Below are 26,915 nucleotides of genomic sequence, written 5' to 3'. Positions count from 1 at the left end.
ACCTATCAGATGTTGGACCTTTAGAATACATGTGTCTAAAGTATTCCGGGAATGATATCAAACCTGTGTTGATAGATAACCTAGTTTCTTGTCTGAACAGGTATATCTATCAACTAATCTGGAGACTAAGTTCTAAAACTTATTTTCAATCAAGGAAGGATATCTGGAGCCCCTTTCCTTGGTCCTCATGCTGTTATGGTACTCCTGTGAGAAGTGGGACTTGCAGGCAGTAATTACTGCTTACATTCCTCAGTATGGTAACAATGACACCACGATACAAACATGGTCCCCAAAGGCCCTAATGTCCTTCCATGTCAGGTCTGCGACAGTGGTAGCACTCGGACAGACAGAAGTACTTTCGGTATTACGGCCAACAAGGAATGAAAAGTGAGATGGATGAAATGTCAGCACTTTTTCGGTGAAATCTTGGGACAGGACGGTTGATCTTGACTTCTGGTTCTCGCTCAGCCTCGAAAGAAGATTGATCATATTCTTTCTTCTCTCAATTTCCTGTTGTTGGGTCTTGTTCTGATCTGCTTATTCTACATATTCGATAGTATGACTTCTTTGTTACCCCTGCAATCTAATCTTTCTACCCAAAGCTAATGACTAGTTCGTTAGCTTCGAGCTGCCCGAGAAACAATGGTAAAGGGATCCTTTCTCTAGCTAGGGAACCAATCAACCGAGCATACTGTGAAACTATATGTCTGTCACATTCAGAAAGGATGTGTAGTTCGAATACTAGGAGAGAATGTATTTGTGAAATTTACATTCATATCCTCTTACCTTGGAGTGTTGACTATAGGCAAAGGGATCATTTCTCTGTCAAGGGAATAACCTTACGAATATATCCTGCAATTTCCTGGTGGTCATCAGTACGTTTGCAACAACATCTCTAGGGACCGCAGTCATCCATCAATCTATGGCATTCAGGTAGAACCTGTCAATTTGCTACTTAGATAGAATGTAATTGTGCAGTTCACATTCTTATCTTTTTACCTTGGGTTATTGTCCATGGGTCCTTGGACTCCTTTTCCTTGGATCCTTAGTGGATGCTCAATAAGTCATGTAGTTTACCCAGCTCTTAAGGACAGGTTGCATCTTGCCTATGGTGTGTGGCTACAGGGAGAAGGTGTGGGCAGGACTGGCTTCCTACCTTCTTCCTATTTTCTGTCCTCTTCCAGTGGACAGAGGAAGAGTGAACAAGCTGTCATGAGCTGGACTGGTGTGCATGCAGGTGATATGCGTGACAGTTTCCTGTCTATAATCCAGTTTTGTTTTGATTAATAGATGCATTCCCTAACTTCTCTCTAGTAGAGAGAGAGAAGGACTGACTATGGACAAGCCAGTTGGTCGTTTTTAGCTACATAGTCTTCAACAATGTGGGTTCATCCGTACCTTTCGAATCAAGGGTTTTCATACTTTCCTTTTATTCGAAGTGCCCAGAAGTCTGGGAGTTGAACATCACACATGTTAAGCACATCAGAGATATGGTATCCTTCCTTTGCTCTTTCATGACCAGGAAGAGAATACCAGGTGAGCCAAACTACTAGTCAGTTCAGAGAATTAATTGGAATCCTCCCTCCAATAGTAAGTCTCCATATGTAAAGACTGAGGGTTTGTTTTTGTGTAGGAACAAATGACAAATTTTTAATTAATTTGTATTTTTCTTAACATACAAACCTGAGGTCTTTACATTAAAGGCCCACCTCTTACCACCCCTCATTCTTTTACCTGGGCCAAAAGGTAAACTGAAGAGATATAATACATACCGGTTGGATAGGGGGTACTCCCGCCCCTACCTTAGGTAATTGTTACCATAACCGCCTTGCAAAAGTTTAACGGCTGGACTTTCCAGCTTCACCAAAAGTTATCCATATGTAAGGACCTCGGGTTTGTATGTTAGGAAAAATACAAATTAATTAAAAATTTGTCATTTTTCAACTGCAGTCCTCTCCCTTCCACTCCATCCTTCAAACTTTTAAACATTTGCACAACCACTTCCTCAGATTTGCTGTTAACCTTCGGTCATGGACATATAGCAGCTCCCAGGTGCCTCCCTTTCTGCACCCCTTGTAGCTTCCTCCATTGTTATGATAAACAGCAAAGGGCTCAGCGCTGGTCCTTGATGGACGTCAACATTTATTTCAAATTCCTGTGATACACCTGCCACTGTCTTCACTCTAGATCATCTGTTATGGTAGGGTAACATGACTAGCTTTATTAATTTTTTCTACCTTTTGCCTTCGTAATGCCCATCTAAGTATCTGTTTTGGTACTCTGTCAAGTGCCTTTTCAAGATCCTTAAGTAAATTATAGAATCTTTGTGTGCTACTTTTTGTGTTGTTGACCTCTCTGGTTTAAAGCCAAATTGACAGTTTTAACAGTGTTTCTGAGCCTTTCCTCTAGAACCTTTTCTAATAGTTTCAAGAGTATGCACAGACAGTGTGAGTTCTCTATGAATTCCACATTACGCTGCATCCTCTTCTCCTTTCTATTTCATTATTGTAAAGCTTTTTCCCACTTTGATGGGTGTATCTCTTCCTTTTGCATAAGCTCAAGGATGACTGGCTCTCCAGCTGCTTTTATTAACGTATTATTATGGATATCATGAGGGTTTTCCACTTTTCATCTTCCCAGTGATCATTATAACATTATTATCTGTTGTATCCTGTAATGATCCTTCTGCTTTGTCAATTCTCCAGGTCATGCTTATTTTCTTCCATCTGAAGATTTTATAATATTGCCTCAATCTTTTCAGCTTGAATTTCTCCATTTTCATTTTTTATGTATTTAACCCCTTTACATTCGTTCTATCTTCCCTCAGCCATTTTGCTTCCTTGAATATTTTCTCTTTTTCCCCCTGCTGAGTTGAGGTTTGAGATTGTGATTCTGTTCCTCCCAACTCTTCACTATGTTCTTGCCATATGTCTTGTAGCCTTTCTCTTTATCTTCCTGTATACTGTACATCTCACTCCTCCTCTATGCTTTTCCTTTGCCAGAGTTTGGAGATTCTTCTCTTGAATTACCTGTTTTAATGATTCCAGCACCATTTCTCTCTCTATTTTTAACCTTCCTTTATGTCTCAATGTACATTTCCTCTCCTTTTCTGTTTGCTTCCTTTCATTGGTTTCCAGTGACCATTCTTTGATGCTATATTATCTGACAGTTTCTTGCAGTTCCTTTTTTCACCAATTCATTTTTCAGTTTCCATGCTTTTATTCTCTTGACAGGCTTTTTCACCTTTCTTTCCCAGTCAAATCAACTCATAGCAGTCTGTGTGCCAGACATCCCTCATCTGGTATACCAGTGCTGTCCTTTTCTTTGATGCCATGCGTACATTTCATCAAAATGATCTAATCTTGTATGTTATAATTTGTCTCTAGGTTTGCAAATATTGTGTTAAGCAACCGTTGTCTTTTATGTTGTTTTCCTTTAAACAGTTTGGTTATATTTTAAACAGCAGTTACAACAAGGAACTACCAACCAAAAGTTTATAATAATAATAATAATTTGCAGAAAAGTGTGCTACTAGAACAGCGCACATGGTAGAGCTTTCGGGTGGCACGCTGTTGGCCCGGCGTTCGACTCTCCGACCAGCCAGTGAAGAATTAGAGGAATTTATTTCTGGTGATAGAAATTCATTTCTCGTCATAATGTGGTTCAGATTCCACAATAAGCTGTAGGCCCCATTGCTAGGTAACCAGGTGGTTCTTAGCCACGCAAAATAAATCTAAACCTTCGGGCCAGCCATAGTGGTCTGGTTAAACTAAGATACACTTACTTAGTGAAAAAAGTGATGGACTCCTAAGGAGGCAGGATGCAACCCGGAACCCCACGTTATAAAAACCACCCGGTTGAATAGGATGACCGTGATAGACCAAAAAAAAAATATATATATATATACAGTAGAACCTTGGTTCTCGACGCTAATTCGTTCCAGAAGAAGTGTCGAGATTCGATTTTGTCGAATTCTGAGTTAATTTCCCCATAAGAAATAACTGAAAATGGATTAATCCATTCCTGACCACCAGTCATTACCCCAACCTTGCCTTTTTATACAAAACTTTACACAAATTACAATTAAATAGGTTCAGAGTTGAATAACTTACCGTATCAGAAGCACTTTTTACATTTTTAAATGCATACTGTATCAAAAAAGTTGGCCTATGACCAATGCGGCCATATTACCGATGATATACCGAGAGCCATAGGCTAGGCTAAGTAGCCAATAGGCACTACCAGAATGTACTGTAACAGATACACATGAAAACTGTTGTTAATAATGATAACATTGAAAAACAAGCCATATTATCACATGAAATTAATAATACAGTATTTATAAACCGAATTACTGTATGTCTGTTATCATAAAATTAAGAAAAATTTCCGAAATTACGTCGGAACTCGGCAGCCTGTGGCAGATATAAACAAACCATAGCGCCGCCTGGTGGTGTATCGTGGTACTAATTACATAAACATTCTGTTTATGTAATTAGTACCATGATACACCACCAGGGCGGCGCTATGGTTTGTTTATAAACAAACCATAGCGCTGCCCTGGTAGTGTATCGTGGTACTAATTACATGAACATTCTGTTTATGTAATTAGTACTGCGATACACTACCAGGGCGGCGCTATGGTTTGTTTATATCTGCCACAGGCTGCCGAGTTCTGACGTAATTTCGGAAATTTTTCTTAATTTTATGATAACAGACATACAGTAATTCGGTTTATAAATACTGTATTATTAATTTAATGTGATAATATGGCTTGTTTTTCAACAGCAGCAGCAGCAGCATGTGTGGGCTTTAAATGCTTTTAAATAAGCATGGGAAGAACGCCACCAACAACGCCAACTAGCGGCAGCCGCCCGAAACTTTTTTCTACAAACATCATATGATTCATCGGGTCGGATTCCGGTTTGTTGTTTGAACTCCGACGCAAAATTTACTCAACATTTCGTGTTGAAATTCGATTATTTCGAGTTCAAGTACAATCGAGGACCGGGTTCTACTGTATATATATATATATACTAATAATATGTCTTATTAAAGATAATGTTAGCATCAGTGGAATTGATTTATATATGTTTTTTCAATTCTGATTATTTTTTTTTTCAAAACATCAGGGCTGATTTTGCTAATAACTAGCCGACGTTAATAGTCTGGGTAAGGAAATGGTTTTTTGAAATAAGGTTAATTTTATTCTATATGAGTGAAAGTTAAAAATGGTGTGGTCGCCATAGAGATTCTGGGTCAAGCAAATTGCAGAATCTGGAAACCAGGAATCGTCGTATTTTCGTGTGGAGAATCTTCTTCACTTGTCTTTCTAAGGGTGTAGCGGAATTCCAATGTGTCCAACCGTATCTTCGGTTCATTCTCAAAGAAGGATGGGCTTGTTCTGGAATGGGGTCGTTAGTCAGTATTTATAGCGTCCCGGGTGCTGCGTGTTGTGAGAACTGATTTCTCTTTGGCTGGTTCAGGGGATTAAGCCCCTGAGCGAAGCCATCTCCCAGAAGTGGATGCTTTCACTGGTTTACGCATGCAGACGTTGGAGACTAGGAGTGTAATATTGGGAAGGTCACTGCCAGCAGATGGGGGCTTCACCTGATTGGTACATTTGTTTGGCTCAGGGGTGACGATGGGCAGCACCCATATGCCACCATTGGGAGGAGAGAAGTCTCTTGTGAGGTGTTGAGGCTAGGTCTCTTCTTTTTGATGTGTAGGGCCTCCAGGAGGCGAAGGCGGCGGTGGTCTGTCGCCTTGTCAATAATTCCGATATTAGGAATTACATCTTTCCATGTTATTCTGATATTGTGGGTGTTTTTCGCTTAATTATGGATGGCACCTTCCTGAGCGTGGCAGAGAGCCTCTTGGAAAATCTCATCGTGGTCATATTGATGTAGGCGCTGAAGCATTCCCAGACAGGGCATTTGTACTGGTAGACCATGTTGGTTCTCTTCAGAGGGTCCTGCACTGCAGGGACTGGTTTGTTTTTCATGATCAGGCCACTGGTCTTTTTGCTTTTGTAATAAATTACCAGTTTAACCTTTTTTCCCAGGTCCATAGGGGAGACGTTTCTTTCTATGATGTTGCGAAGGGTGCTCTCATCTTTGTATTTCCTGTAAAACACTCCCTTGTAAAAGAGAGTGACGTCTTCAAGGACAGTGGGGCAAGGCTCCTGGTGATACCATTTATCAATGGTCCTATGTATGCATTTCAAAATATCCCAGTTGGAATAACCATTGTCAGTTAAAACCTGGGCAACACGCTATAATTCGGTGTGTGTGACCTTTCAAGAAGAGCACTGTGAGAGAGCTTTCCTGATGAAGGCACTGATCGCAGTGCATTTGTATCTCTGTGGACACTCACTCTCACCGTTCAGGCACGTGCCCAGGTTCGTGGGTTTCGTGTATACTTGTGTTACGAAGCGCTCCTCTTGTTGCCCGACAAGGATGTCAAGGAAGGGGAGGCGACGATCATGGCAATGTTCTATGGTGAAGTTGAGGCTGCTGTGGTTGTGGAAGGCTTGTTGCAGGTTTTCTGTTTCTTTCTCTGTGCTGGCACTTATGAAGGTGTCTTTAATATACCAGACATACATCGATGGTTTCTCAGTGGCGGCGAAACTGATGTTCCACAGCACCTGTGTAGAAATTCGTGAAAAGCACTCCGAGGGGAGAACCCATCGCTACACCATCTTTTTGTATGTACATCAGGCCTCTGTGGGTGGAGAAAGGGGCCTTTTTTGAACAGATCTCAAGGAATGTCCAGAGGGCATGCTCAGGGATGTTTAACGGGGGCGTTGTGTCATCTCTACACACATGGTCCAAAATTACAGTATCTGGATCGTTTCATTCACAGGGATGTTCGTGAAGAGGGACTCCACATCCACTGAGGCAATAACTCCTCCTGGGGTGTCGTTTTCAGGGCTTTTATAAACTTGGCAGAGGACTTCAGGCTGTTGTCATCTGGAACATAAGGGGTCAAGATAGCATTCAGTTTCTTTGCGAGCTGGGAAAAAAGGTTAAACTGATAATTTATTACAAAAGCAAAAAGACCAGTGGCCTGATCATGAAAAACAACCCAGCCCCCGTGGTGCAGGACCCTCTGAAGAGAACTAACGTGGTCTACCAGTACAAATGCCCTGTCTGGGAATGCCTTGGCGCCTATGTCGCTGTGATCATGATGAGATTTTCCAAGAGGATCTCCTGCCATGCTCAGGAAGGCGCCATCCATAATCATGACAAGAACACCCACAATATAAGAAGAACACGGAAGGATATACGTAATTCCCAATGTTGGAATTATTGATAGGGGGGCAGACCACTGCAGCCTTCTCCTCCTGGAGGCCCTACACATTGGAAAGGAGAGACCTTAACACCACACAAGAGACTTTCCTCCTCCTGATGGTGGCACATAGGGCGCTGCCCGTCAGCACCCGAGCCGAATGAACGGACCAATTAGGTGATGCCCTCCTGCTGGCAGTGACCTTCCCAATACTAACCTCCCAGTCTCCAGTGTCCGCACGCAAAGACCAGTGCAAGCATCCATCTCTGGGAGATGGCTTCCCTGATGAAAAGAAAATAAGAATAATTGAAAAGACCATATATATATATAAATTCCACTGATGCTGCCATTCTCTTTAACAAGACATGCTTGAAAGAGGGTCTCTTCCCTTCAGATAATATAATAATAATAATAATAATTATAATAATAATAAATAGTAATAATAATAATAATAATTATTATTATTATTATTATTATTATTATTATTATTATTATTATTATTATTATTATTATTATTATTATTATTATTATATTGTTTCTCAGAAGAAGAATGGTTTTCAAACAAACTACTTTAAAAAGAATAGTTGTCTACTGAATGAGTTTCTTCATAGTAGTAGGTAAATTATGTAACAGCTGTCCAAAGTTTATTTATTCCTTAACATTTTGGTACTTTTTTTTACCACTTACAAAAGGTGAATGAAGCTAGAGGTAGAAGCATGTCTTATTGATACCCACAGGTGGGCTTACATAGTTTTCAGGAGTTTTTTGATTGCCTGTGGAGACCTTGGAGCTCTTCCTTCTGGCTAGGAGTGGGATGATTCATCCAGGAAGTCTTGCAAAGTACTGAAGGTGTTGTTTGGCTGGTGCCATGCCCCAAGAGTCCCAGCAGTTGAAGGGTTGTCCAAGGGGTATGCCTTGCTGTTCTCATGAAGGTGATTTGGAGAAGAAGGGTCAGTAGGGTCACGGCAACCTTATGATCCCACGAAGAGGAGAGGAGTAGTTACTAAGTATTGTGCCCTGAGAATGGCTTCTGCCATTCCTACAATGGTATGACCATGACTCACCTCTCCTAAGTGGATCACTGTCCACCTCCATTAGGGGGTGGTCTACCAGCATGATTTGAGGGAACACAGCAAACCCCCTCAAAGCCAGCATATCTCAAGGAACACAAAAGATCTTGGACAGTGACATCGACCATCGCTATCTTCTATGTAAGGAGGCCCCTTGCCATCCTCCAATGAAACCATCACTGAATGTGACCCAGGAGACCTTTCTCCCAACCACCATCAGGAGAACAGTAAAGCATTGTCTGGGATAACCCTTTAGCTGCCTGCTGCTTCGAACAGTGTGCCCTACAAGAACAACTCCCAGGACTTGGTACCAGCTAATCAGCACCTTTGCCGCTCTGCCAGACACCCAGATGAATCATCCTGCTCCCAACCAATAGGAAGAGCTCCCTGATCTTGACAGCCAATCTAAAACTCCTGAAAACTCTGTAATAGTGTGGTAGATAACAGAAAAATCGTGCAAATGATGATACAAGCATCAAATTTGGCACAAGTGTCCTCCAAGGTATACTAATCAAATCTGCCCGACTGGCCAATTGAAAATCCAAGATGGCAGCCATTTTCAAGAGAAGTATTTGTAGTTGTCTGATTTGCATGATCTAAGTGTGGATTCCTATGTTTTTGAAGCCTGCTGAACTATTCCTGTTTAAAAAGCACTCTGAGACATATTTCTCAAGGTGACCACCAAGATGTTTGTCTTTCTTTACATAAGTTTTGTCCCGGCTAGTACATTTTCAAAGTTATGCATACCGTGCAGTTGTTTCTCGATCTGCTACTGTTCACATATGCAGCTACAGAGTGATGTGCAGGGAAGCTCTGCCTGAGAGCACTTGCATCTTCCTTTGCAAACCTTCTTACCGGAGCACTTTGTCAATTCTTGACAGCTTGCTGCAATCAGTGGTAGTGTTGTCCAATGTATCTCCATGCTTCTCCTTTCTGTGTCCACCCCCATTCAGCTGGACTGCTCATGTGTGGATTACAGTGGGTAGCCTGGCCCCAGATGATCCCAGCCTGGTAGGCTGCACGCTTTGCATGTTCTCTGAGGGCTGCCTGTGTTGGTGGAATTGAGTTGTACGGCCTCTGCTTGCGGGCAAACAAATCTAGTCTTGCTTCGTCCACACCAGTAGCTGCGCTTGATCTGTCGTACATGAGGACAACGAATCTTTCCAGCCTCTGCATGTCTAGATCACGAATCAATGTTGGATGCTGTCTGAGATTGATGAATGTTTCAGTAATATCATCAAATACATTCCAAGTCTGCCATGCAGATTTCTTCGCTTTCCCACGGAAGGCAGACACAATGTCACATCCAGTGAATGCGTGAAAGTAGGAGATCCCTCTAGCTTTCTCAAGCCCAATTGCAGAAACTACCTCATGGACTGGAATCCATCGCATATGGGCTCCTTGGACAAAGGCAATCCACATTTCCTGAAGGCCTAGTTTCTGGAAGGATGGCAGTACAGGCAGTCCCTGGTTAACGGCGGGCTCAGTTAACAGCGATTCGGTTTTATGGCGCTTGTCTAACGACGAAAATTGGCAATTTTTGGCGCCGAAAATCGCCAATTTCTGCTTATTGGCGCCGATAATTGGCTATTGGCACCGATACATACCTAACTGAGGTGCCGATAACCGAAAATCAGCGCTTTTCCGGTTAGCGGCGATTTTGGGTTATCATCACACCCTCAGAAATGGAACCCCGCTGATAACCGGGGACTGCCTGTACAGATATTCCTATGACTATCACATCTGTGTCATTAGCCTTGATGATTATAGGCTTGCATCCCTAGTGTAGAAGTTGTGATATAGCAAAGTCTGATTTTGACACTCCATGATGGAGTTGGGACTTGATGTCTGCACCATGTTCGATCATGCATACAAACTGAAGCAGTGATGGTGGCACAGCCTGTTCTAAGTCTTTGTCATGAAAATAGCAGCTGAAATTCGACTTCTGACAGAGCATGTCTTGTCTTATTATCCCAGCGGCTTTTGCTAGATGGATCGCTTCACCATAACGCGATGCTTCTGATAGGATTGAACCTACATCAGTTTCAACAGCCAACAGAACTTCTCGTCCTTGGCGATTAGCTTGCAGCTGCGGAATGTGCAAAAGCAGCTGATCCTTGAGTCGAGTAGGATGAACATCAGGCGAGTCAACACCAGGCTGTTCCAGCCTCTGCTTGTAAAGCTTGGTCAAATCAGCAAGCTTGAAAATCGGTGGCCTCTCACTGCCATTTTTCATCTCACAGATGTAGGTGACTAGTTCAGAGAAAGCAATTGGATATGCATCCTTCCAGTGTTCCTGTGCTTTTTCTTGCTCCCGCACCTTTAGGTATGCCTGTTCTCGGTTATACAATGCCACCAAACAGCTAGGGTGATATTTCACTTCTTGGGCTACGGCATCTCCTGCACTTAGTTTGGCGAGAAGTTTTGTATCACCGAGTGTTTTGGCACATTCATTTATTCTCCTATTCACTTGCATTGTCATTGCTTCTCTAAGCTCCCCTCCTTCAGTTTCACAGAAGAAGCATTCTTTTGTTTTAGTTTCTTGGGGCTTTCGTGGAATCTTACTTCTACTGCCCTCATCACTAGGACCTACATGACTTGCTCTTTTTTCAGCTCGGTGTAACTTTGTGTTGTTGAACAGAAGCCTGCAACTCTCATGATATTGTGCCTTATTTTTTCTCAACGTTTCCTCTATCCCAGAACCTTAGTCAAGTCTTGCAGGGTCTAGCTTGATTGGTAGCGCATTGAGTGAGTGAAACAGAGGAATATTCTTTGCCAGGTTCGTATATCCATCATCCCCTCTTATGGCAGGATTGGCCTGGGAAGATTTTAGATCTTCTTTCTTAACCTCTTGACATAGGCAACACTTGGTCCAGTCTGTTTCCATGATCGTCCAGTAGAGTTCACATCCATGATTACAATGATGTTCAGGGTCGAGGGTTTATCCTTTTACCACCCTGTACATGTAATAGTATAATAGGCCTCTTATGTCCTGTAATATACAATAGGTGCTTTTCTGTATGGGATACAACTAGGTTCTTGCACTGTGCCATACACCTAGTCCGATCGTTCAGCCAGTGTCATAAGTCCCATGTGATCTGTACACCATCCAGATAACTAAAACCCTGTTATCCTTGGTTTGGCTCTCCCGCGCCGGCACATCCTGTCCATTCAGGTGCGGCTGCCTAACTGATTTGGGGTTGATTAGGCAGCATTTGGGATACTAGTGGGTTGTTGCAGTATGGTGCCAACATAAATTTCCTACTTAGCTGACACTGAACCCTATGCTGAGTTTCACAGCAGTGATGTCACCAATGTGCCTTGGTAGTGCCCGACAATCACTCCTTTAATACAGTGCCTTAACCATGTTATAAACTAGAAAATATACATCAGCAGGCTTAAAAACATGGGGATCCACACTTAGATAATGCAATTTGGACAACTACAAATATTTCTAAGCAAAACATCAACTTCAGGTGTTATTTTGGCGGCCATCTTGAAAAATGGCCATCATTTTGGATTTTCAATTGGCCAATCGGGCAGATTTGATTAGTATCCCTTGGAGAAAAATTGTGCCAAATTTGATGCTTGTATCATCATTTGCACGATTCTAAAAAATTACTCTTATCTGCCCCACTATAAGTCCACTTTTGGGTATAAATACAACATGCTTGTAAAACTGGCTTCATTCGCCTTTTGTAATTGGTAGAGAGGACACTGGAACTAAGGAATAATTGAATGTAGAATGGCTGCTGTTATATAGTTTACCTGCTGCCACCGTGGCACGAAGAAGCTTTTAGGAGACTGAGATATTGCAGTGTAAACTCATGGCATCTTTCAATGAATATTGCTGCTACTAATTTGCATGGAACACTGAAGATATTTGTAGCATCTCTTCAGCCATAGCTCTTGTTTTCTGTCTCTTTTTATCTGTTCCTTTTTGGTTTCTTCCTGTCTTCAGCTATATATTGCTCTATTTTCAACTGCTGTTTCTGAACAGATCATTTGATCTAGGTTTATAAGAGTCTAAGAATTGTAAGTCAGTGGTCTGATTGAACTATTTTATTAATAATACTAAGTAATATATATTATAGTAGTTGTTGATTGAAATTGTCATTTCAGTTGCATTTAGTTTTGTATTTTTTTTGTCAGTCTTTCTTATTAGGCTTTTTTCTTGCTCTGCATAAATCATATGCTAATCCTCTGAAATTAATTATGGAAGTATGTATTAGAACAGATCTCAGGTATACTTTGCCTCTACCCATCTTTGGTATACAAATGTAGATGACAGGGTTTTTCTTAAATGAGTTGGAAGCTATATAATATAGGTATCAAGCAGGTTAAAGTGCAGCTATGGTCAGATATTAATTCTTGTTTCCAATTGGTCAACTCTTCTTGCTGAATTTTTTGTGATCAGGAGAGTGTGGAAATGGCATCGAGCCAGGCGTCTGCATGGGTGGAGTCGGGTGTCTAGTTTGTTGTTCATCCTTGGCTGGTTGTTGCTTGGTTGCACCAGGAGTTTTTGATGTATGAGTCTTCTGTGTTTTAATGAAGGAAGGGAGAGAAATTCCTCCATTGTGTTCATTGAACATCAAAGTTACTGAATATATAAGGCCTCCAATCACATGTTGTATAAGTGATGGAAGTCTTATACATACAGCTTTGTTCCACTGAGAATCTTTGGTGCCTATCCTGAAAAGTGACCACCATCTCACTAAGGATGGCCATTGAACTAGATAACCCCCACCCCCTCACCCTCCTTCCATGCAGATGCCCAGTCACAGGTACCATCTTTACACTCACATGACCATGAGAGATTCAGGAAGAAGAGTCAACCATCTGGAAGTAAGAATATACATTTGACTGTGGCCCATTTCAAAACCACCCATACTGCATTACAGCTCACATATTTTTATAATTACATGTTCATACAGTACTTTCATTTGTATGCTGAAGATGCTGAGATCCCAATTTTGTGTAACATTGCTTCTGTAAGAGAGGGTCTGAAGTCATTTATCATTAACATTTTTAAATGTGACATGTGACTAGGATTTATTCATGTTATTTTGTGCATACAGAGTAAATTTTTTACTTAGTGCTTGTTTTGTTACCTGACAATTACCTTTCATTTTGCAGGATTTCCGTTCTGGAATGAACATTTATTTGACAAGACACCAGTATGGAAATACTTATACTGAAGATCTGTGGGCAGCTCTAAGTGAGGCTTCAAGTAAACCTGTTGCTGAGGTTATGAGTACATGGACTAAGCAGACAGGGTTTCCTATGATTTCTGTAACATCTCATCAGGATGGGGATAACAGGGTTCTCACATTAACACAGCAGAGATTCTTGGCTGATGGATCTGTAGGTATGTAGTTTTTATACTTTCATGACACACACATGATGTTCAGTTTTACTTCAAAAAGGCCACTTAAGAATGGTAATACATGCTTAGTAATCTAAGTTAAGAGGTGTGTGAGAATGCCCCTTATTATGCTTTGGTAATGAATGTTAAAATTTGTTAATTTATCAGTGTTAGGGAAAACAGACATATTCACTTTTTGTGGATAAAATGCTTGTTTAATTTTGTAGCAAATAAGTAATCGTCCCATCAGGATTTCTCTTTGATTTATAATTGCTGATAATTTTTGATAGTGCTTATTTTGTGGTTGTTGAGAATGATGATTCCTCTCCTTGTAAGAGTGATCATTGTAGGTGTTCTGGACATGATAGTGTGTGTGTGTATATGTATGTTTGCATTTCATGTATTTGTCTGCCCCTCATTCTTTGTGTTTTTTTGTGTACTGGCCAGGAATGTTCAGTTTCTAACATGTGCCAAGCGTTTGTCTTGGCCTTCTTCCCAGTGGAAGAGATACTGTTCAAAGAGGAAGAAGGTATTGTAAGTATTGTCTGAGGGAAATGGACCATAGGTATTTCATTTCTTTCTGTGCCTGCCCCATCCCATACCTTTCTTGTTTTCATAATCTGCTGATATCCCCTCCACATTGGAATTACAGGCAAATTGGCTGACTACCAAGCTGCTTGTTCAGTATATGGTATTTAGGTAAGGATTCTCCTTATCCCATCTTTGTACATACCTGCTTCCCAAGCCTCTGTTAGTGTATTACTGAGGTGACCCCAAGAGACAAAGGAGTACATACAATTATATATGGCCTTCCCTAGGCATTCAAGGTGAACCTTCTTTGTTTACTTTTATTGAACATTTCATGAATGCCAGAGGGTTGTATCAGGGTCTGATCTTGTTGGCTTTGACTTCCCCACAAGATTTGACAGGTGAATCTGCTGCTGTTCTTGCTGTAGCCACTGCATCAGCTCCAGCTGCTGTCAATTTGGAAATGTGTGCTTTGTCTGTAGATTTTTGAGAGGTTGAAGTGGAGATGAACCAGTCTCAAGGGAGGCAGAGGAAGCACAGCCATGCCTCATCTTCTTCCTCCACCTCACTTTCCATGTCTTTCTCTTCTCAGAAATGTTTGGGTGTAAGAAGGTCTTGGAAGGCAGCCTCCATAAGAAGGCTTTTGCAGCTGTCACCTTTCTGTTGAGCATGATAGCAATACCAGTACCTGCATGCAAGGGCTGGTGATCGTTGGTGAGACTGATGCTTCAGTGTCTGAGGCTACTCATGACTGCTATATGCTATATGAACCCTCTTGTACATGTTCACTGTGTGCTACCCTGGTTGTTCTTGGTCACTCGTGTTCCCTTTTAGAGAGATAATATCCAGTCTCAACTCATCCTGTGAGTGCTCTTCCTCAAAGGAGCATAGGGAAGAGCTGCAGTTCCTCAGACTTCTAAATGTCAGCCCCTTAGCTATCACACCCAGTCCTGGGACATTCTTGCAATAGGTCTCCATACTGTTATTGGGTTAGTGTCATGCAACATGGCACTAACCCTACCTGCTTGACTGAGGGATGCTGTACAGGAATCAGGAATTCCTTTGACTTGGCTCTGGCAAAGTTCCAGAGACAGAGGGTAAGGAATGCAGATGTAACGTGTGTGTGATGTGTGTGCAAAGGAAGGGAGAAACAGGACAGATGGGAGGGAAAAAGCCAAGGTGGGAACAAGAGGGGGTGGTGGAAGATTTGAGGGGTGCTGTGTGGGCATCATGTACAGGCTGTCCCCGGTTATTGGCAGGCTCAGTTTCAGCGATTCAGTTTTTCAGTGCTTGTCTAGCGATGAAAGTTGGCACTTTTCGGCGCCAATATGGGCCAATAATTGCATATTGGCGCCGATACATAATTACAGAGGTGCCAATAACTGAAAATTGGCGATTTTCACTTATCGTCATGCCGTCAGAACAGAACCCCTGCTGATAACCGGGGACTGTCTGTATTTCCTTTGGCTTGGCTTCTGGGGAGGAATGGTGGAAAGGGATTTGGGGATGGGAGGGGCTCAGGTCTTTTTGAAGACTGTAGTCTGCAAAGCCTCACAGAATTATGTTTTATATAAAAATTCAAATGTATGTAGGAAGAATTTGTTGCAGGAGTGGACCTTTCCCTAAGTATGTTGTTTGGCATTTTGCATTACTTTTTATATCAGTGATTGTGCTGTTTGTCTTTCCCAAACCCATATAGGGAAGATTAGAGTAAGGAATGGCATCTGTCTTTAACCCTTACAGGGCGGGCTAGGATGTACATTAAGAACACTCCTAAACTGGGCAAACTTTAAGGTTGGGCAGTTTAAAAAATATAAAAAACTCTTGAAAGAGGATGTTATGCAAATGCACTTAGTATAAGAAAAAAAAATGCAAAAAATTTTCTGAACCTTCCATGGGAAGTTGAAGGTGAATATTTTAAACCCTATGTAGGGCCTCTTTTCCATGACACTCGTAAAAATATGCTAATTTTAGCAAGTTATACATGGTATATATCTGATAATTTTATAATTTTGTTTTGTAAAATTACAATGACAGCCCACATAATATCATAACAGATAAGAACTAAAATCTGTAACAGTCCTTGAGTACAGGATATTTATGGTAAAATATTTATGAGATGTACTCGGATGAGGAGATGCAGCACCTTTTATTGAGTTATACGTGTTCTTTCTAATATATTTATGTACTTTATTTTGCAAAATTACAATTACAGCTGACATACAGTCATAAAAGATGAGAACTAAAGCCAGCAACAATCTATTAGTTTATTTATGGGCAAATATATTCAAGATGTTCTGGGATGGGGAGATGTAGTGCCTTCCCCCCATGACATCTTATGGGAGACTGTTCTTTGGATTTCTACCTCACATCACCAGCTGTGGTGGGAGCATTGCCATAAGAGTTGCTATAAGTCATTTATGGCCCATTCAAGTGATATTGAACATTTTTCCTGCAAAATTTGTTCAAACTGCATTGCATGAAATAAAAATTCTCACCTAAAACAGGCTGGATCAAATGCCAAGAGCTAATCCTATGCTTCACATGATCATACCCAGCTGCAAGGGGTTAAAACATCTCTGAAAACAAATTGTGCAGTGAGCCATTCAGTGAGTGCTCGAATTGCTAAGATTTCGTCTTGAAGCAGCCCACATAAATTCCCTGAACTCTGTGGCCATGCATGAGATGCCACATCAAGGGTGTTGCAGGAAAATAAGCAAGCTCAACCCTTTGGAAATTTAAATATAGGAATTGTTCCATGGACAAACAGCAGGCTGGCCTAGCATTTATAAGAGACTTCATTTCCTTATTTTTAGTCCGGGAAGGTCATGCATTTCGTGAAACTGAGTCCTTTGCTGCCTTGTTCTCGGATGTAGGAGGGAGTTTCTTTGGCTTAAAGAGTGGGAATACTTTGAGGAATGAGGTGTTATTGCCATTGAAGACCTGGTGTATACTCCTGGAATCAATCTTCTAAGCTGGAGCTTGTTGAAAATCTTTGGAAATCTCACAAAGAATAGGAGCAAAGTTCCCGTACTGTCTTCAGGATACTCCTTTTCCCTCCATATGCTTGGCTAGTATTAAGGCTCTCTCCATCTCTGTGGTACTGTAGTTATCGAAAAGAGCCTCGATCTCCTCCAGCCATGCTTTGGGCTCGTCCTCAGTCCACTTGGGGACTAGGGAATTGATGCTCGAAATTGGAGCGTTTGATGCAGCAGGTGTAGGGCTGGAGGCTTGCTGTCTAGCCATAGCTTCGGCATTCTCCATTTTCGCTCTTTCCAGCTCGAGCTCTTTCTCTTTGAAGGCTAACTCATGCTGTCTTCTTCTTTCTTCTCTTTCCTCTTCTAGTTGCCTCTGCTCGGCTTCATACGCCCTCCGTTCGGCTTCATACTTCCTCTGCTCGGCTTCATACTTCCTCTGCTCGGCTTCATATGCCCTCCGTTCTTCTTCATACTTCCTCTGTTCAAGTCTTTCTTCCTTCTCCCGCTTGGCCAAGTCGTCCACTTGCTCCTTGACCCAGGTGGTAAGTTCCGAGCCGGTGAGACCTGCTGCTGTCCCCAGCCCCAGGAAGGTTTTATAATTCTCTGCTGCCATGGTTCTGGTGGGGAAGGGCGTCTAACAGGGTCGACTGGGCGTACTTGGGCAGCGAGGAAGTGTCTCTTCAGTGACGTGGCACCCTTTCAAAAGGTGGCACTGTAGTTGGGTGTGCCGTGTACAGGTCACACTGGTGGCACTCAGTATCCCTAGGCACTGGTGCAGGTTAGGTTCCAGAGGAACTTTCTCTTCTGTGTTCCGTTGTGGTTTGGTTTTATTTAATTTTCTATTTGGTTGCTTGGTGGCACTATGGTGCCAATGTGTTTCTAGGGACCCTTTACTGGAGTCCAACTAGGCTATATAGGAGGAAAGGCACTCTACCCCAGCAGAGTGTAACAATTGAATGAGAGAGAAAGGGAAGGTAAAAGAGAGAGAGAGAGAGAAGTAAGCTATTCAATTGATGACAGTGCAGCAAATTATTGGCACTGTGGAATAAAGTGAATTTGGGTTTTTTTTTTTTTCTTTAAAGATCCTCGTGAGTGGCTGGTCCCAGTGCTAACCGCTCTTCTTTCAGAGGGTGAAAACTATGGTTTTGGTTATGGGTAGCAGGCCTCACTCGACCGACAATTTATCACGTAAAAGCTTAACTTGCCCTCATCTACTTGTGGGACAGAGGTGTTTCTTTTACTTAATTTAATTAATTTAATTTCTCAGTGTTGGCCCGTCTTTCTTTGAAGCAGGTCATGTACACTCGACTAGGCTATCACGGCTTACTTGAATGAGAGAGAGAGAGAGAGAAAGAGAATTTTTTCAATCGGCTAATTTCTTGCTGCATGTTCTCACAATGGCATGGTTCTTAATAAAATGCAAATATATCGTCTTCCTTAGGGATTGCTGTATTATCGTAACTTTCCCAGGAGCCGATGTGACGTCACCAGGATTTAGCGTAAAATTATAAGTCCTTTTTATATGATTTTTGGCATCAGGTATTTGTATAGGAACTTGTTATTGTATTAATCCTAACTAAGGCCTATCTTTCTCTGACTAAATTATATCTGGGTTTTGTCTACCGAAGTCTGTCTAGCTAAGATATTGCGAGGTGGAACTACTACGCCGAGAAAGTAATTCCAAAAGTGGCTGAAAACAGAGTCCGGTCACTACAAAGAATGACAATAACAGGGTCTTAAGATGGCGGCCAAAGCTCGTTAGGCCTAAATTCAAACAACCTGCGCTGGAACACCAAATGGCAGGTCCTCTAGCACCCAGTTCAAAACAATTTCGAACAACAATCGGCAAGAGCGGAGGAAATCAAGATGGCAGGTATTTTCTTTTTAGCACAAAATTCAAAACAACGAACGAAACAAATGCAGGTATCCAGATTTACTCTAAATATACCAATAATGCATAGTGTTTTACGTTAAGGATGGAAAACAAAATTACCAAACAACGTTGTGTCTTTTGTTAACGTACTTCTCACCCGGACATTAAACGAGAATTATCCCTGCTGGCCGACCTGCGTAAATTTACGTTGCTGAAAGGTACATTTTATGGTAAAATTACTATTTCCGTTCGTTTGCTATTTCAATGACACGGTGTTTTGAATGATTCCCGCTATATGAAAACAATAATGATCGGAATTGCCAATGCGACTACTAAATTACTTTGTGTAAATGAAATGGACTCCGCGCATTTGGCCTTTAGGATACGTTACTGGACGACTTGACTCGAATGCTCCGAACGCGGTAAAATGCCCTTTCTTAAAACGTTACAAATTATGACTCACTCTGCTTTCAATGCACACTTTCCTACCTACGCTAATTCTCAACTATACCTGTTATTCTAACTATTCTTCTTATTGCTTATTATTATGCCTGGCTCCTTGTTTGGAAGAGTAAAATGGAATTCAATATCTGACTTTTATCTTTGGAATTACTTGTAATTAATTTCCTTTTCTCCAGATTCTTTCTCTAAAATTTACTTAGATCCTAAGCAAGGTCGTCAATGTTATGTGCGTGTCTTGGCTGATCAGTTATTACTTAATTTACGTAATTTCTCACGGCCCTGCATGCCAAGAACACTTGTAACCTGTCAATTGAGCTATGAATTAACCTCACAGACAGTCGTTATTTTAACCAAAGGTCGCCAGTTAAGGGTAATTAGCCTTAACAAAAAAAGATTCAAGGAATAAAGACTTATTGCTAAACGTCACCAACTGCAGACGCGGAAGAAATCTCTACTCGTTAAGATGGTATTAAATACAAAACGCAACTGTCTTCCAAACAATGAACGCGAGGCACAACGAATACCAGAGTCGTAAAAATGACTTGCTTGCCTAAATCCCGAGTCTTACTGGAATAATTCGGCTAACGCTAAACAATATAATAATTTGGGCTTAATCTTAGACTACGTACAAGCGATTACCTTAAATGGTGGCTGGAGAATGAAACAAAGAAAGATTTGGAAATACAGAAAAGAGGATAAAAGAATGGACAAAGTTTTGAACAAAACACAGACTTTACCTTAGAACGAAGCGTTGCTGCGCATACAACGGAGGATCGGAAGTTCTGGATATTAATTCTTCACTGCATTAATAGAAATGATAGACAAAGGGCGGAGAGGCCAAAAGGACATCTCATCTCCGCGATAGCTCAGTTCTCTCTGTTGTCTGACCGGCCTGGGTCAAACAGGGATGCATTCATTTCCTGAGGCGTCTTAAGCTTTTGTCAAAAACATTCGCCAAGAGGGACAGGTAGAAAGAAAAAAAGACTTTAGGACCACCTATTCTAAGGTTGGATATGGAAATTTTCCTATAGGGTGAAATGCCTAAATGCTACCAAGTTCCTTCCTACATGTGAACATTACAATTTGAACTGCCTACGTGACTCGGCTGCTACAATGGACGTTGAAGTTTGAACTGAAGACGCTCCTAATGTGGGACAAAAGCTTTTCCCTGTCTTGGTCAGGCTGATATTACTACAGACAAATGTTACGAGGGCGAACAGCATTAATATTTATAAAAATATATATATTTATATATGTATATGTATATATATATATATATATATATATATATATATATATATATATATATATATATATATATATATATATATATATATATATATATATATATATATATATATATATATATATATATATATATATATACATACACACACACACACACACACACACACACACACACACACACACACACACACACACAGGCAGTCCCTGCTTACCGGTGGCATTGGTTAACGGCGTTACGGCACTTGGCTAGCAATGTTGTTAACCGGATTTTCGGCGCTGATCTCCGGTTAATGACGCCATTAAGTGGGGATTTTGGTGCCTATCTCTGGTTACCAGCAATGTTAAGCAGGGATTTTGGTGCCGATCTCTGGTTAATGGCTCCGACATCTGGCTAACAGTGCCATTAAGCTGGGTTTTGGGTGCAATTATCGCTGATTTTCAGTTGGTGGCAATTTTTTATTAGTGGCACTCGACCGGGTATGGAACCCCCACTGTTAACCGGGGACTGCCTGGTTTATATGTAACTGTAATTGTAATAACCACAATGCCCTCTTAACTAAATTTGCAGTAACTTATAATGTCAATGATATGATATGCTTTGCTTGTATTTTCTTACTCAGTGTGGATATGTGGAACTACCTTACCCCTGTATCCCCATTTGTTTGCCTTAGACAGACTACCTGTCTTTGTTGGGAAAGAGCACCGTTTTATGTTTGTTTCAAATCTTGAAGTGGCTTTTATTTTCTACTTTTTTCAAAGTTGTGCACTTATAGATTGAATCCGACTTATATAAAACAAGTTTTAGACGATAGTCTGGTATACTGTATTCTGTAAGTTCCCTCTAAAATGTGAATTTAATAGTTAACATGCCTGTCTCATGACAGATCTTATAAAAGTCTACAGGATCCCCACTACTGTTATACTTTATCCTTAAATTCTAATAAGATGGTATTCATGCATGGTTTTAATGTTAACCAGATTCATTATAACTTAACATTTATTGATTGCACAGGGGATAACAGCCAGTGGATGGTCCCCATAAGTATTTCAACAGAGAAGAATCCTTCCAAATCTATCAATGAAGTTCTCCTTGATGGGAAGTCAACCCAAGTGGTACTTGAGAGTGTTTCAGCTGATAGCTGGGTTAAACTTAATCCAGGCACAATTGGATATTATAGGTAAGATCTCCAATTGTAGGTTCTTTTTCTATTTTAGCATTCTTATTATTACTCATGTTTAAATAAAAGACAGTTTAACTGAACCAAACTGAATTTTTTGTCCCTCTAAGGATTGCATAGAGTATTTGTTAATATACAGTGCTACCCTGCTTTTTCATGCTTCACTTTTCTGTGCTTCATTTTGTCATGGATTTTTGTGGAACATATCTTTCACTTTTCTGTGGGAACTTTCACCAGTTCACAGATTTTTTTCTATGGGCAGTATCTCTAAAATGATCACTAATTCGCTTTTTTTGTAGAGCAACACTATTCATTCACCAATTACTGTATTTTTTCATATTGTGTTCGTGACTAAGTATAGATTTTTATGATAAAAGTGACTTACAGACCACTTATGATTTACAATGTATTGGTTAAGCTCATTCCAGGTTGGGCCCCAAACTGAGCATAACAATTGTATGATGCAATTTGATTCTCTCTCTCTCTCTCTCTCTCTCTCTCTCTCTCTCTCTCTCTCTCTCTCTCTCTCTCTCTCTCTCTCTCTCTCTCTCTCTCTCTCTCTCAGGGTAATGTAAGATGTATTTGAGTTGATGTTACTGTAAAGTATTTTTGGATGATAGAGCATATTGTACAGTATCTAAAATATTTACTGATTATTTTCATTTTATTTTCCAGTTTGCTTTTACAGGAAAATAAAATGAAAATAATTAGCTAATATTTTAAATACAGTATTGTACAATATGCTCTATCATCCAAAAACACTTTATAGTAATATCATTTCAAATACATCTTACATTACCCTTAGAGACAGAGAGCATATACCTCTTACACTCAGTCTGGGGCCCAACCTGGAATGAGCTTAATACTAGATACATTGTTACTACATTATAAGTACACTGTAAACAATTTTTATCATTAAAATCTGTATTTAGTTAGGCGCACAATATGAAAAAATATAGCAATTAGTGGATAAACAGTCTTGCTCTATGAAAAAAAGTGAATTAGTGATAATTTTAATTGTTTTTACAAATATGTAAAGAAAATGGGACAACTTCAGTGCTATGAGAGGAAATAGCTATGCTTATGTATACAGTACAGGGGTTTGTCAAATGTTCTGTAAGACAGATCTATTTAATTTGTATTAAAGATTTATTTAATTTGTATTAAACATTTTTCAGATATTTTTCTGTTTACATTAATATTAATATTTTAAAATTAGTAAATCATTGTTATAAGCATTTTAGGGGGGCGTATACACATAAGAGTAACAGTTGTAAAAGGGTACTAAGCTAAGATGACTTACGATGTTTTGGGATGATGGTTTGGGGTGTATTTTTGTTTGAATTGATATTAAATTTAGTATGATAATTTAAGGTATATTTTTGCTTGAACTACTAAATTAGGCAGTTAACTTGTAAAATAAAATAGACAGTTATAAGCAATTTAGTTTAAGGGGTACAGTGTATTTGGCAGTTATAAGCAGTTATTAGCATTTTAGAGGGGATTTTGCGCTTCCACGGACTGCATTTCCTCAGTGGGTTGCGGAACCTGTCCCTGCAAAAAAGTGGGGAGCACTGTAAATTAGAATAGCATTATGCATAAACTTTTTTCTGAATAAAGGTTGGTTAAAATCATAAGCATCTTAAAGGTGCTACAAGCACTTGGTTTAAGTGATGTGCTTGCAGAATCTTGAAACCTCCCATACAAACTGGTTCCCAGATTAATTTTAACTACCAGTTTAAAGGTTGCTCCTGAGTAGTAGAGAAAAGTAAAAGATCGTTGCACAGGTCCACAGTATCCTAGAGAACAGATATACATACCAGCGCAGAGGGTCCCAGTTACATATAAGAATTAGCAAAGAAGCCACTTCTTGAGCCAAGCTAGGAATGGAGAATCTAGTAGTGGCTGCTGATGCCTCAGCAGATAGACCTAAGGGATTCCCCAAACTGTTGCCCTTAGTTCGCAGTGATGGTAAGGTGTTGTCTGCAAAATGTATGGAGCTTGGCTTGAAATTATGACCACCAAACTGCAAAGTCCATGAAAAGACAACTATTAAAATAGTAAAAACGTAGAAACTACATGCAGACATAAACACAAACACGGACTTTCTCTTGGAATATGTTACCGATACTGTAGTACTTCAATGTAACGGACCTCAGCTTACTGGATTTTGTTACCTATCAGTTGTTTCATCGAGCCTGGGAAACAAAAAATTTGTATTGTACTTTTTTTGTTATTGGTTTTGCAGGCAAAGTATGCTTGGATACTTTTTCTCATGTGTTAAAAGTTTTAAGTACAATGTTCAGTATAGTTACATAATGTAATGTACCTAATGTACATTGTTCAGTTTATTTTTGAAGATTAACTTTGGTTAAATGAAGTGTAAGCATGCAGAATAGGTAATCACACTACAGCAAATCATTGGTAATCAAACATAAAAAGTTTCTTACAAGAATTTTTTTAAGTAAATTTGTTTCATTGTGAGCACATGCTCTGAAATCGTAAGATCTGGGGTTAACAGAAGCATACAGTCACCACCCTACATACTAAAATTCACGTTATGAACATTCAGAGACACGAATGGACAGGGTCGCAAGCTAAAACTGTTCGGAACGCTCCTCTTTGTCACCCGTAAGTTCAAATTTTGCTATGCACGCCTATTCGGCCTAGTAAGAATTTTTATCGCACGAGGAAGAACAACCTGTTCCTTTAACCCCTTCCTCAATTATCCCAAGTATCCTTGTAATTAACTACATGTATTCTTCTTACAATCATGAGAATACTCTTTTATACTCATAAAATATTCCTGCTTATTTCTATCTTCCCTATTTAACCCATTCTTTGATGAAGTCCTATTTTCTATGTTTCCTCTTCCCTTAGGGAATGTTTAGTATGCATTTTTGTCAATAGATGGCAGTGTGCATTGTTTGCTCTATGAACTTCTAATGTCAGACGCTGCTCCTGCCAAATTTTCTCCACATTCATAACTTTCAAAACATGGAAAAAATACTACATTTTGAATGTTACAGGAATCTAAATTTAATTTTCTTTTACCTTTCTAACATCCAAAGTAATTTTTATAACACTACATGATTTAAAATATGGTGAAAACAGTATAATCTATGAATCCTGAGTTGATCTAAAACTCCCGAGTTAACTTGGGAATGTAAACGTGACATATTTCAAAGATTAATATCTTTCTAAGTTTTGATAAGTATTAAAAAAATTATGCACTACATATTAAAAACCAACTTAAGAACAGTTGAAGATACAAACAGCCTTCCGGAAAGTAACTCGTTCGTAAGTTGGATTGTGACTGTATTTGCAATGCATGCGTACTAAAGAAAAGATCTGTAAATCAGGGATATAAAAACAGCTTCCTTACATGAGTTTTTTGTCAAGTAATTGCCATGCTTCTTTGTTTTATTGTGTGAACATGTGCTCTGGAATTTGAAAATTTGTGATTAAAAGAAGTTCAGTTGCCTCAGCCAACTAAACTCTACACCCTATACCATTTTAATTTGGTAAAACTGACTTGCACAAAAATGCTCTCAGTCACCACAACCCTACTAGGGCCTCGTTACCTGTCTGAACGCACACAGTTATCAAGTTACAAAACACTACACATATACTTTCTCTGTGTTACAGTATTTTCAACATTTTATGTAAGGTCACATATTTTTTTAATTGATAAAATCAGTGCAACCATTTTTAGGCCATTCGTCTTACTAGAATACTGTTCTCTGGTGTGGATGTGTGCTTCTGACAGAGATTTATCTCTTTTAGATAGAGTGGTTAGTGGTGGTAGGTTTCTGTTTCCTAATATGAGCAGTTATGACTTGGACTGATGGATGGTCTCTTGTCTGTGAAATTTTCATAAGTTGTGTTTTAATAGAGTTCTTTCACATTCACAATTGATCCCTGATTCCCTTTTCCTGCTGAGAGTAACCAGATTTGCGGAACAGCAGCACCAATATGCAGTAAATGTGCCTCGCTGTCGAATTTCTCAGTTCCAGATGTCCTTTATTCCTCACATAGTCAGACTGTGGAACAGTCTCCCTGAGGATGTTGTGCAATTGGAACTTCAAAAGTTTAAATGGAAGATGCAATGCATTACTACCCTAGTACAATTTTCGTTTTATTTTAATAATTTACTCAAATTTTTACTTATTTATTTATTAACCTTTAGTGGACGGGAATCCTCATATGAGTATCTATTTATTTATTAACCTTTAGTGGATGGGAATCCTCATATGAGTATCTATAACAGGTTTTGGGTAATGGACAGGAATCCTCATATTTGAGTATTAATATTACGCGACATACGATTTGGCTGTATCAAGTGGGAAAGAGTTTCCGTCACTTCAGTGGCCCATAAATGACTGGTGCTAACTTTAGACTCAGCTCAGCTCAGTCAGTCAGTGGGTGTCTCAGGGAGATCAGTATTGTTCTTAACTTGATGGGGCGACGTCTTGCTCCCCTCTCTCCCAAGGGGTCTTTTTATTTATTTGCTCATAAATATACCCAGGGATTGCTGTTGGTTTTAGTTCTTATCTTTTATGATATGTCAGTTGTAATTTTGCAAAGAAATATTAGAAGAAACATGTTTACCTCCAAAGAAGTTACTGCATCTCCCAGTTCCTTGTTGGACGAATCGGTAGTTCTCAGCTAACACTCTGCTAGGCCCGAGCTCAAGTCTCTGGCCAGCCAAGGAAGAATTAGAGGAATTTATTTCTGGTGATAGAAATTCATTTCTCGGTATAATGTGGTTCAGATTCCACAATAAGCTGTAAGTCTCATTGCTAGGTAACTAATTGGTTCTTAGCCACATAAAATAAGTCTAATCCTTCGGGCCAGCCCTAGGAGAGCTGTTAACCCTTTAACGCCGAAGCCCTATTTTCAAAAATGTCTCCCGTATGCCGG

At 40.0% G+C, this 26,915-nt stretch overlaps 1 protein-coding gene across 3 annotated transcripts in view; it reads left to right on the top strand.

Moving 5' to 3' along the window:
• The window catches only part of Psa (puromycin-sensitive aminopeptidase), a 133,828-nt gene that overhangs the window by 49,076 nt on the left and 57,837 nt on the right, over nt 1-26,915 (top strand). For all 3 annotated transcript variants that reach the window (XR_010857448.1, XM_067128899.1, XM_067128912.1), the window contains exons 9-10: nt 13,497-13,728; nt 21,827-21,992. Coding sequence is in view for 2 of the 3 variants with exons in the window: in XM_067128899.1 (XP_066985000.1) it covers nt 13,497-13,728; nt 21,827-21,992 (398 nt within the window). In the remaining variant the exon portion in view is untranslated. The remainder of the gene's footprint in view (nt 1-13,496; nt 13,729-21,826; nt 21,993-26,915) is intronic.

The sequence above is a fragment of the Macrobrachium rosenbergii genome, chromosome 3, assembly GCF_040412425.1.
Source record: "Macrobrachium rosenbergii isolate ZJJX-2024 chromosome 3, ASM4041242v1, whole genome shotgun sequence".
Classification (NCBI taxonomy): domain Eukaryota; kingdom Metazoa; phylum Arthropoda; class Malacostraca; order Decapoda; family Palaemonidae; genus Macrobrachium; species Macrobrachium rosenbergii.
Note: the sequence above shows the minus strand (reverse complement) of the source record. Positions and strands in the feature narration are given on the sequence as shown.